A 12,977-nucleotide genomic window follows, 5' to 3' on the forward strand; every position below is an offset into this window, starting at 1 on the left:
CAAAAGCTTGATATACTTGTTCAACAGTGAACCCATTGAAACATTAATTCTCTGTTTCTTTCTAATAGTTGCAACTCTTTAAATATCTGCACTTTGGCTTATGTGTTTGATTGTTTTGGTGCATGTTTGGGTGCCCCATGTTTGTGTGTGTGTGTGTGGGGGGGGGGGGGGGTTCCATATAACATTTTCAAAATATAAGACACAAGAGTCACAACAAGGAAAAAACAACAACTTTGTTTTGCTAAAAATTTTATTGAACTTGTTGCTTTAGTCAAAAAGGCAATGTTTTTGATGACAGAAAATGTGTAACAAAATGGGCTATTCTATTTGAACTCCATACACCCTATGGAAAACACAACCTTAATCTTTCACACAGTGGGTGTAGACTTTAAATAAAGTCACCCATCCAGATAACTCAATTTGAAATACATACTCCCTGTGTGAAAAATTAAACTAAAGTCTTCCACAGGGGGTGTGTGGATTAAATTGAATAGCCCATTGCAAAACAGCCAATTCAGAAGAAAAAGGTAAGTGGAGACTGACAACAATGGAAAAATATTAAAAAATAATTGTCTAGGAGTTGAATTCAAAAACTTAAAACAACTAATTTGTTTGAGCAAATCTTTGTGAAAACATCCAATAGACCAGGTTAAAACTGAGCTAAGTACCACTTGGAGAACAAGAAATTCTCATATGGTTTATCTGGACCAGTTTTGTATGGGAAACAAGAATTTTTAGGTAAAAAGCCCGTAACCTGAGAACTTTTCCGTGATGGCGCTTTTTTCAAAATGGCCGCCAAAATCCAATGAAAAGCATATATATGGTTAAATTAGTCACTTTAGGGGCATATTTAATCAGATTTTTGTTCCCCATGCAAAACTGGTCCAGACAAACCATATGAGAATTTCTTGTTCTCCAAGTGGTACTTAGCTCAGTTTTAACCTGGTCTACAAACAAAGAAATATGATAAACACACCCGGGATACACACTTGTAAAGTTGGACACCAGAAAAAGAGAAAATTACAGCAGGACAGGAAATCATATACTGTAAAAATTTGATAATAAGCATGTGTGGCTATTAACGAGTTGCTCGGACAAGAACAACTTTTTAAGGTAGTTTGTTAAACTTTTAAAGTTTTTCTTGGATGAAAAAGAATAATATACTATCTTAAAAATGCATTCTTGTCCGAGCAACTCGGTAATAGGCACAATATATGCTTATTATCAAATTTTTATGGTAGTGCACCGTCAAATATTTTCCATTATGCATGGAAATTGTATGGAGTACAACATCACTTAACACAAGTTTTTTACGCTACAAATTAATTTCTCATTGATTATGTAAGTGTGAAACATGAAACTTGTAGGTGCAATAAAAATCAGCTCCTTTTCATTCAAAGTTTCAAGTTTGATGCAATAGAGGTTATCCGTGTTCTATAAGTTGCATATCCTATCAGCGACTGTTATACCCTGTTTAGGATTTTCAAAAGAAGTACCACCATGACTGTTTCAAAATAGCCCGCCAAAGTCATGCAAGTAACTCCGAGGTCGTGCATTGAATTGGTTTGAATGAGGAATACTACGGGAACGAGCGCCTTTTGTTAGAAGTCACACTTGAGTAACGTGGATAACCTCTATTGTTCAATATTTTCATGATTAAACAAAATTGATTTTGAACAACTCGCCAGGGCATATCCAATCACCTATAAACGACGACAAGATGAAATCAAAAGGTGCCGCTGAACATATTAGATAATGCATGGTCTGGAAAAAAGTTACATCAAAAATGTGTACAAATCAGTCATTTTTGGTTGCACTTCTTCTCTGAGACAGATTGTGCTTGATCCTGCCATTGTGTGCACATCAATATCAAAAGAATGCAATTGTCAGCTGCTACATGTGTCTCTTTTTACATAATAGCTAGGAATAAAAAACAGACTCATCTCATAGTCACTTCATATCATCTCCCAAGTTGCATGGTTTAGGTATATACAGAGAACAATCGTAAACCATGTGACTTGGGAATGATTTGAAATGATCATGAGATGAGTCTGGTATTTATTATAAAAATATTGACTGCTCCGAGGGAGGGGCATGGTTAGCATTACAGGCCCAAGGTGCGCCTCGGATCATAGCATGGTTTTGAGATCACCGCAAGCCTATAGTTTTAACCATGTCCCGAATATAAAGTAGTCAATATTTGTTTTATATACCGAATGGATGTACGTGGTTGTTGCCATTGCACATGCGTTGACGCACACCGGTTCGTTTCCATGACTGGGCATAGTTCATTTTGAGGGCATAGTTCATTCAATGACTGCACTTTTAACCAATCAGATGACAGGAATCTATATGAAGTATTTAATCTTAGCTATTATGAAACGAGAGACATGTAGCAGTCGACAAATCCATCTTTTTGTACACATATATGTGGATGTTCTGAAAGTGAAATTCTTATGCTCAATTTTATCTTCATAATCATTTCCCATTATTAAGTATGTTTCCACATAAATAATTACCCCACTACCAAAGTATATATCTTCGTAAATAATAGAAATCACAAATTATGCCTCTCCTCTACACCCAAATTACCCTCGTTACAATTTAACTACTTAAAACAGCCCATTTTATCAAAGGCCTGCTTTCCTGAAATTCAAAGAAATCATGGGGAAAGTATGTACTTGACACATAATGTTTGATTGTCAGGGAAAGTAGAGTGATTGTGTTAAATGGGCATTTCGTGATCCACAGCCTCACCCCCACTTTTCTCCAAAAAAGTTGGAAGATTTTTACAAACTGGAAACTTCTGGCTACATAATGTTTATGTACAAAAACATTCTTGCAGATTAAGGGGGTACTACACCCCTGGCCAATTTTGTGCCTATTTTTGCATTTTTCTCCAAAATTATAGCACGTTGGTGACAAGTAAGATATGTATATTATAGAGGCAAGGGCTACAACTACTGCACTGGAAATTCAGCAACTCAAGGCAAGTAGTTATTGATTTATTGATTAAATATTGGTTTTCCCTCATTTTTGACTGTAACTCCACAACTGTTGTCTGTGCTGAAATAAAAATTTCCAGTGCAGTAGTTGTAGTCCTTGCCTCTATAATATACATATCTTACTTGTCACCAATGCGTTATAATTTTTGAGAAAAATGCAAAAATAGGCACAAATTTGGGCAGGGGTGTAGTACCCCCTTAATTTGTTATAATGCAAAATATCGTCAAATTTGAATTACGTTCAGGTGTACCAGAACAGAAGAAAATTACAACAGTGGCCTATGGAGCAATTATATGACACTAAACGCAAAATCAAAATTTTGGGAATAAGCTTTATTCATGGATATCTTCTGAAAAATGTCATAAAAATAGGATGCTATGATCACAAAATACTCCTTTAAACTGCTAAAACCCCAAAACTTGGTAATGCAAACTTGCCCCATACTTTCTATATGTCATTGTGGCTTGATTCATGATAGTAGATCTTTTCCCCATTTTTTAAAGAAATGGATCAGGAAAAACAACATATGTTTGCGATAGTTGACCTTCGATAAAACAAACTGACTTGCATATTGCTACCGATTTTTCCATTAATAAAATGTAACTCCAAATAGAAATTCACCAATACGTAATATAAAACAAATTTATTTCAAGTTTCATGATATGAATAAATAATTATTACTGTCCTAGTATTTTCCCTTTTACTCAAACATTACTAGGCATTAAAACAAGTCCATAGCCAAGGATTATGTTGGGGAGGAACTTATTACATGATGCTGGGATGTCTGAGTGGGGAGTACCCCCCTCATAAGTTAAGGATTTTTTTAATTGAAGCCATTTGGTGCAACATTTTCACAAAAAGTGGATTTCATAGACTCAGGACTCTTTTGGGAGAGGGGGTTGAAGGACATCTGCCCCCTGGCTATGGGCCTGCAATAAAAACCTGACATTTCTACTCCATAATTCACCCTTTATATCACTCATCTGATATACAAATTGTTTATTTTGTCAATTAAAATTACGATACCCCACCAATTAGGTTGCATCACAACCTTATTCCTAAATAAAGCATAATCTATTTGAAATAAGAAGGCAAGAAAAAGTAGCTAATAAGTTAAATGGGCTATTCTAGTTGAACTCCATACACCCCCTGTGGAAGACATGGCCTTAATCTTCCACACACGGATGGGGGAGATTAAGATATTGTCTTCCAAGGGGTATATGGATTTCAACTGGAATAACCCAATCTCCCAATAGTTCGGCACTAAATCGTCAGGCAGGTAACTGAAGTCATGCCTGAAGACATGTCCTCAGTAATTGCTGAAAATATGACCAACAACCTCTGATGATTTTGTAGAAAATCAAGGTAAACAAACTATTAAAGGCTTTATCCACAGAATTAGAGAAGGCGAACCGGGACTTGGCCACCATCTTGATACAGGCATGGAGCAAAAATTGGGGGGTATTTGGTTTCCCTCGGAATGAACTCAAGGCATCCGTTGTCATGCAAGCGCGACATGGATGATGGGCGCATTTGAGAGACGCACTTGATGCGACCTGCATGCGAGTACCAAGACGCTTCAGATGATGAGATGCAGAATTGTTTTCGTTCGTCTCCGCGCACCGTCCGCAAGGACCCAAATACCCCCCATTTTCTCCCCATAGCTGACGGCGCGATTGTACGTGCCGGTATAGGGAGTCCCGATTCTCCTTCTCTAATTCTGCGCCTTTATCAGAGATGTTCAGTACACTATTTTGATCAACTGCACCACCATAAGATTATATATACGCTGATTTAATATTATCATGTCTATCTATGGCATAAACCATGTAAATAATCCGTTCTGAATGTGAACATTTTTATCCTCATTACCATGCCAATTGGATAGTCTCACTCACCTGATAAGAGTAAGAGGAGTAAAGTTTGTTTGGCTTATATAAAGCGGAAAAAATAAGACTCATAACACTATGTATTGATATAGAATGGTGAGCACGCTGTTGGGGGCAATAATTACGCCACTTGTGCGTTGCGTAATGCGCGACTGGTTCACACTTACGTGACTTTACGCGAGTGTGAGTTGAGACTTTATTAACGCCTACCATAACAAAAGCTGTAGTAGCACATATACTTGTTCTAACTTTATGAATGGTTACTTAATTGAGTTACAAAGGTTTAAAGTTGAGTGAAATGGACCCCTGGTTTGGTAAATCACTGATAATCACTCACAGTGACATTTAAAAAAGCTGAAGCTATTTGTAGGTTGGATAGATAGTCTGTGGAACAGGAATGATAAGAAATAAACCAAAAGATTGATAAAGCCCTATGAATGTAACTAGTTTCCATAGGGAGACAGTTACAAAATGCTGAGTACCACATCTCGTATGTCATGTTAATATTGATATTGACTTGAAGGTATAGCCAATAATATTATTCAATTTCTTTTGTATTATATTTTCCTGTTCTGAGCAACTTAAAGTCCAATAATATTTATGTTACTTTTGATCCACTTTTGGTTTGTTACAGCTGGGGGAGGGAAGGAGGAAGGGGAGAGGGCAGGAGGAAGAGAGGGAGGGTGAGAGAGAGGGAGGGAGGGAGCGAGGGAGGAAGTCGGCCTTGTAACAGACCTACTTATGTTTATATTGCTTCATCGACGCTGTGGTTTATTCCTTCTTTTGCTACCTGTTCATTAAGCAGGTAGATTGTTAAGCAGCAAAATTACCACTTATTTTGGTGAGAAAAAAATAAAAAAAATAAATGAGAGTGTATGTGTATCATTGTCTAGGTCCAAGAACGTAAATAAATGAAGCAAATAACATTCATATCATTCATTAATTCTTGCCTACGTCTTCCTTTAAGGCCACAGTCCTGTTGAACACAAGCTGTAAAGACACAAACAAAAACACTCATTAGCAATACAACAATAGAGAACACTGCTTATTGTTTCAGCATTTGGTGTGAGACTACTCTGGGCTATTCCATTTGAAATCCAAACTCCCTCTGGAACACATGACCTTCAGAGGTGTTAATTTCAAATGGAGTTACCTGAATGGGTACATCTATAATACACCCCTGTGTGGGTGATTAAGGGTAGATTCGGTATTGTTGGTTGAAGCAAAAAAAAAAAAAAAAATCAATTCTCATTATCTAAATCAATATATTATTGAAAAATACCCTTTGATGTTTTGCAAAAGTTCATTCTACAAATCATATACTTTGAAAACTTGCTTGATTTATGAGTTATGTACATTTTACAAAAGTGTTCTTGTTCTAGCCCTCTTTACAACATAACTCACAAAAGTATATTTGTGATATCCGAATTCTTTGACACACTCTCTATGAAATGATCAATGCAATTTTTGCCAAAGCTCACTACCATTCGCAAGATGCTGTGAACTATCAAATCACAAGAGTTTAATATAGTTGCTAACCTTAAAAGTCATATTTTCCATAGTGGGTGTATCGTGGATTTCAACTGGAATAGCCCATTTTGTTGGGAAAGCTCAACTGATATCATTTGAAATCTTGAAAATTACAGGCAAGCTACACATTGTGACGATAGCCTGTTCGGTATAATCTATAAGTAAATCAGGAGCTCTGGCAAACGCAGGCGGCGGATGACATGATCGATCCGGCAACTTGTAAAACCGCCCGGCCGTATGGCATTTTCCAATATAGTCGGTTAGTTTTGTGGGGTTCATTATCGAACCCCAACGGTTTTAGCTTGTATTTGAATTATTTATCAACATAGGCCTATTTGTTTGTGATATTTCAAAGCGTTTTAAAATTTCAAAATAATCCCATTCAATTACACGGTTGACAATGAAAATTTACTGAATTTAGAGAATGCAATGCGGCCACCACCTGGGCAAACGTGGTTTATATTGTAGTCCGACATCTTGGTACCCAATTAGTCTTGGGCGTTTATTGATACACATAACCTGGCGATACTATTGATGGGCGGTATCGCTATTATCACATATTGTAACACACATTGTCAGCCTTTTCACATAACAATGTATCCTAACACTATATACATATGATACCGTATTTGATACCTTGTTATGTGACCACTTTCGTCTGGACCTGTCAAAGAGTTTTTAGGACATTGACTCTAGATGTAGGAGGATGTAAAAGCCCCATTCTAAATAATTCTTCAATCTCTGAATACAATTTCTCACATCAAAAGCCTAGGCTCTTGGCACCAGTATTTTAATAATGCCACTCATTTAACACATACCACAGCACATTGCATCTCTAACCATAACCCTTTCTTCCTGGCACCCTCAACCCTGTAGGGGTCTGTACAAATGACCAAATGGGGACAAGCCACAAACATGTGTAGCATTTTCAGCCTTTTGGTATATTAATGACCCCTTTTTCCAGGCCACTTTTGGGTCCCTTTTTCAGAAAATATTCCAATTTAGCCAAATCTAGCCAAAATGTTTGAAATTTTGCCAAAATTTTAGGGAAAATTTGTAAAAACTAAGACAATTTGGGTTAAATTTGGCCGAAAATTTGTTATACCAATGGGGCCAAATTTCTTGAAAAATTGATATTGATGGGTCCACTTTTAAATTCTCAGTGGCACACCGCTACCAAAACCAAACTTGAGTTTGGACATTTATTAACACATTCAATTGCATGTGGCAAATTTCTATAACTGCTGGTAAGCTTCCCAATCAGGGTAAGCTTGAGAACAGATGTCCGACCACCACAGCGCCCTCAACAAAATGCGCATACATAGCGAATACTTACTTTGCCTAGTTTTGCAGTGTCTGGATCGACAGAGAAATATCCTATTCTTTCAAACTGGTATTTATCGTAAACCTTGGCTCCATTTGCCGAGACATCGATCAGAGCACCATCTTTAACCACTAAGGAATCCTGAAATTCAATTGAAGACAGTATGCATTAAAATAACACAATGTAAGCTTACATAGGGTTAATCCAGTTGAAATCCATACACTCCCTTCTACACAGTGAATGTGTTACCTGAATGGATGACTGCATTTGAAATCGACACTCCCTGTGTGGGAGATTAAGGTCATATCTTCCATATATGGGGTATATGGAATTCATCTGGAGTAGCCCATATAACATGATGATTTGTAGCTGCATTAGGACCCACATTTAAGACCAACATCCATAGATAGACCAACATGATCAGTGGCGTACCATGGCCGCTCCTACCCCGGGGGCTGAAGAAAATAAAATTTTGCTGCCCCTTCCTCAACAGCCCGAAAAGCTTAACCCAATTTTTGAAGTGAAGAGCAAAAAAAAAAGGATTATAGGCGCTAGCGTCCTAAAAGCAACACATTTTGATGTATAGTACAATTTTTTCACAATTCTCCGCCCTTTTTTCCTTTACTAATTCTTTTTGCTGCCCCTTCTTCTTCCGCCGCCCCTTCAATTTGCCACCCCTTCTTCTTCCATCGCCCCATCGTTTTGGCCGCCCCCTGCTTTTACCCTGCGCCCCCAACCCCCCCAAAATATGCGCATGATGATTCAGGAGCAATATGAATCATAACTATATATATAGTGACATGGATGGCACCTTCTTAGCCGAGGGTGTGGTTTAGCCAGGCATGAGACTGCACTTTCCTATAAAAATACTGAAAATGCATGTGGCAAAAGTACCAAAAATAGGCTGAAATTAAACAAAGTTGCAGAAATTTTGACTAAAAAAAGACTGAATTCAGTTTTAAAACTGAAAATTCTCATGCCTGGGTTTAGCTTGTAAGTGCTAAATTTCATTGTTTCCTGTGTGCCATCTATAACATGCATCGTTTCAGAACACAATTGTAGAGGCGAGCACATGTAGTGCATTGTAAAGTGTATTAGGCGCATATGATCGCAGTACTCACAACTCTATACCATTCTCGAGTCAGTAATTGGGATATATTTTTTCATTGTAGTTATAAATGTAATGATGAGAAGTACATAAAAAGTAATACATTTTCAGAAAGGGAATGATGCAAGGAATCCATCTAGCACATCAGATTCCTGCAAAATTCAAGTTTTTGAGAAAATCTCAAAATTTGATTTTACTTCACTGAATCGAGGAAGGTATACGGACTATAAACTTGTAAACAAGTTTTGTTCATTTTAGAATACTGGGGTTCTAACTTATTATTTGCTAAATAAAATAATGTTTAGTTATTAAAATGACTTGTCACTGGCTGATACTGCATGCCACATGTCGCAGTCACATAAAAGTATGACGGGAGCATAAGTAATGTTGTCAATTTTTGTGGGTTTATCAATATTATCCACTGCACTTCCTTCCTATATAGGTGCTGTACCTGAAATGTTTGAGTTTTAACATACAGGCTTCACATGCACAGTTTACCAATGTAATTGCAGATATCAGAACTAGGGATGATCCCCCTTCTCTTTCTCTGACACTGTACACTTATCTGTGTAATATCTTATGTGGATGTCATCTCACCTTGTTGCAGTCAGTGATGAATCCACCAGGCACCTCGTTGGGATCCTCAGGGTTTTTATGTTTGAATCTAGCAGTAAAAACAAAACAAAATCTTGCAAATCAAAACTATTTCACTGGTATCGTTATAACCATATCTGAACTCCACCTAAAAATTGACTGGGATTCAGATTCAGAAAACTGTAACATGTCTAACTAATGCCACTACACATGAATATGCAACATACTTTGACTTTCAAATAAAAGAATTTATATACAGAGAAAAATGTGTATTACCATATTGTCTCTAATAAATGCCCCTGGGGCCTTGCATTTTCAACGACAAAACATAGGCAAACTCCATACGTATTCTTATAAATATATCCGAAAATGAAGAAATATCGCCTGGTGACCTGGTTGTACTTCCTGTACTTAAACTTCAGGGCTGCAATGCTATTTTTGGCTATCTGCAGTGTTCGAATTTAGGGGAAAAAAATGGTTGTCCCAAGGACAACCAGATTAAAATTTCTGGTTGTCCGTCTAAGTTTTTGGTTGTCCGTAGGCCTACAAATGTGACTTTTGGCTAGATTTATGGTTGTCCAGCGGACAACCGAATCAGTATTTTGGTTGCCCGGCGACTTTTTTAGTTGTCCCGGGCACCCGGACAACCAAAATTTCGAACGCTGGCTATCTGATAGCGATCGGTAAGTTTATTTACTCCTGGAAATATTAACATTTCTGCATTTTGAAAGCATTTTTGGTCGAAAAATATGAGGGGGGCGTTTGTTTATTAGAGGGGAGCGTTTAATAGAGACAATACGGTATTATTGTAGCATGTTATGCGATATAACGGAGTGACCAAAGCAGAGGTCATTGATCGAGTTACACAGTTTATTGTTATGTACCACAGGCAAACATGATGAAAATGATTACATTAAACGACTGGTTTTCATATGGTACCACATGTTTATTTTGGTTACTTGGTCCTTTGGCAATCAAAAGATGACAATGCAAGACACAATTAATATATGCAAGGATCAGAAAAAAATTATACAAGCCCAAGAAATTATGATTTAAATGACTATTAAGTTCAGGTAAACTGACAGATAATAAATTGAGAGAGTAGAAAAAATCAGGACTCTTTCGAGGCAGTTTTGCAGCTCAGAACACAGGATTGCAAAATTTCAGTAAATTAAACTGTTGAACTTTAAATGCTTCATATTATTTTATGTAGTTTTTTTCACCAATCGGGGTAGTTTTTAGCGTAAAGTTGAGAATCATATTTAATTGTCGGTACCAAAGTCAGCAGACAGTACCACCAAGCAGGATCTTAGCTAGAAATTGAAGATTACCCGTCATTTGAATAAAATTGCCTGTCCTAATTTGACCTTTAAAACATTTACCAAACGTCTATAGCCCAATGGGGGTTCAAATATGTGCTGATATGGCCTTGTTCTGCAAATCTGGTCTACAATAAAGGTCAATTAGCTTCTCAAAACATACAATTTAAAATATAGCATCTGTCAAAGGCATTAATTTTGCCCGTCCCAGGGGCAAACTCCCTGTCTAAAATGACGGCCAGACGGGTGGCTAGCTAAGACCCTGCCACCAAGTTGTATTACTGCCTGATCGATATGCATGGGCGAAATTGTTGTTGTGATAACATAATTCATTGTTAAAATGTGTTGTCTGAGCCAAGCTGCATGCATGTGAAGCTTATTACCTATGCAAGTTGCATTTTCAAAATTCAGTAGCGTCAATGGAGCAGTTTTGTTAGTGTAATCTGACGTTTGGGGTAAAAGTTTCAATTACACACGTTTTAACCCCTGGACACTACTGGTCATCTAACAGCATTTCTGATTGGTTGATAACTTAAAATGCTCATTTCAATTGCCAATTATGACTAGGCTAAACTATTTATGGTCAAACTTCATTTGCAGATGATTTTATTAACAACCTCCTTGATTGGTTCAAAATTGGACACAATATTCATTTTGGCCAATCGGCTGGTAGTTCTCATGGAGTTAGGTATAACCCAATGTTGTACTCACAATCTATCATAGAGTCTGACTTCACAAGGTAGAGGCTGAGACACCCAGTGTATGAAGGCTTTAGGTTTGCTGGTTGATTCCAGCTTTGTGCAGGTCACTTTAAGTTCTCTCACTATCCCGTCAGAATCCTTGATGACTGAGTCAACATTTATAACATAACCCGTGTACTTGAGACCCACGGGCTGGTTAGGAGTGAGACGCCTGTAACCCTTGTCTGGAGTCTGAAGCAAAGATGGATGGGTATGATATGTTATCACTACTGTACTTTTGTAATTATAGGTTAATAAATGCATATCACTTGTTAGGAGTGAAATTGTACAAAATAATGCATGCATACTGAGGTGTTAATGCGTCTAATGCACAAGCCCCAAAGAACAAGTGATACGCATTTATTAACCTATTTCATAAACGAGAAAAAAAATATCATGATTTTTGCTATTTTTTTTATACAAAATTGCGACTAAAAATGTTGGAAAAGGCAAGCAAATATAACTGCATCCACCCGCAATTAAAATGAACGCATTCGAAAGCACCGCACGCACTACGTGGAGTGCGCACCCATACAATTATTCAATATTTATGCACGGCTAGTAATTTACTAAAGGAGGCTCCGATTGGTTCTCACTATCTAGGAGTGTATATTTCATGTAGTTTAGTACCAATCCAGTGTGTACTGTACTGTGTGATTCCGATTTGTGTACTCGAGAGTACCCACTCAGGTATGCTAGAGTTCCAATGAAGTAGGTGGGCAGCAGTGCACTTCTGAGAGCACTCAGCAATAGGAATCTGATAATGGTATCCATACACACATACAGTTGGAGCTCATTTCATAGTCCTCTCTCAAACTACTCGTTCGGCAGAAACAATAACTTACACTTGTATACTTCTTAGGTTGTTGGCCCATCAACAAGACGTTTGAATAACCGCCAACAACCCATGCGAATTATTGTTCCATTTCAGGCTCTTGCTGACAAATACTGGAGGAACATAATCTGCCCTGCATGGCAGGCAAACCAAGATGGCGATTTGTCATAGCGTTGCTAATATTTGGGTTTGAACCCAAATACTAAAGTGAATTCTAAATATTACTTACCTCTGTGAAATCTGTGCTATCTATATATAATGTGGATGACCATGGAACCTTGTGTGTGCCTTTGCTGGCATCGTGTGGTATATTACCTACTTCCAACTCTACAGCCTGAAAAAAGCCAATCAGAACAAAACGTGTCCATTAAACTGTTAAAACAAGCTATACATGTACATTGGAGCAAATAACATGTTCATTCAATCACATTTTGGAGGCAATTTGAAAATCACAACGATTAATTAAATACTATTAGTTACCCCCTGTTTGATCACTAAATACGGGAAAATATCTACGGTCTGGTGCCGTAATCCATGGAATACGGCACCAGATAGTAGATATTTTCTCGTATTTTGTGAGAACAAACAGGGAGGGGGTAACGATTTTATCTGTTAGTGAACATGAAATTTAT

General features: G+C 37.4%; 1 protein-coding gene across 1 annotated transcript in view; it reads right to left on the bottom strand.

Moving 5' to 3' along the window:
- Positions 1 to 232: 232 nt before the first annotated feature.
- Positions 233 to 12,977, bottom strand: part of LOC140147845 (glutamine--tRNA ligase-like) — a 43,436-nt gene continuing 30,691 nt past the window's right edge. The window contains exons 16-20 of the mRNA XM_072169602.1: positions 12,575 to 12,679; positions 11,482 to 11,702; positions 9,455 to 9,521; positions 7,762 to 7,890; positions 233 to 5,885 (exon numbers count right to left, since the gene is read on the bottom strand). Coding sequence (XP_072025703.1) covers positions 5,835 to 5,885; positions 7,762 to 7,890; positions 9,455 to 9,521; positions 11,482 to 11,702; positions 12,575 to 12,679 — 573 coding nt within the window. The 3' untranslated portion in view covers positions 233 to 5,834. The remainder of the gene's footprint in view (positions 5,886 to 7,761; positions 7,891 to 9,454; positions 9,522 to 11,481; positions 11,703 to 12,574; positions 12,680 to 12,977) is intronic.

The sequence above is a fragment of the Amphiura filiformis genome, chromosome 3, assembly GCF_039555335.1.
Source record: "Amphiura filiformis chromosome 3, Afil_fr2py, whole genome shotgun sequence".
Classification (NCBI taxonomy): domain Eukaryota; kingdom Metazoa; phylum Echinodermata; class Ophiuroidea; order Amphilepidida; family Amphiuridae; genus Amphiura; species Amphiura filiformis.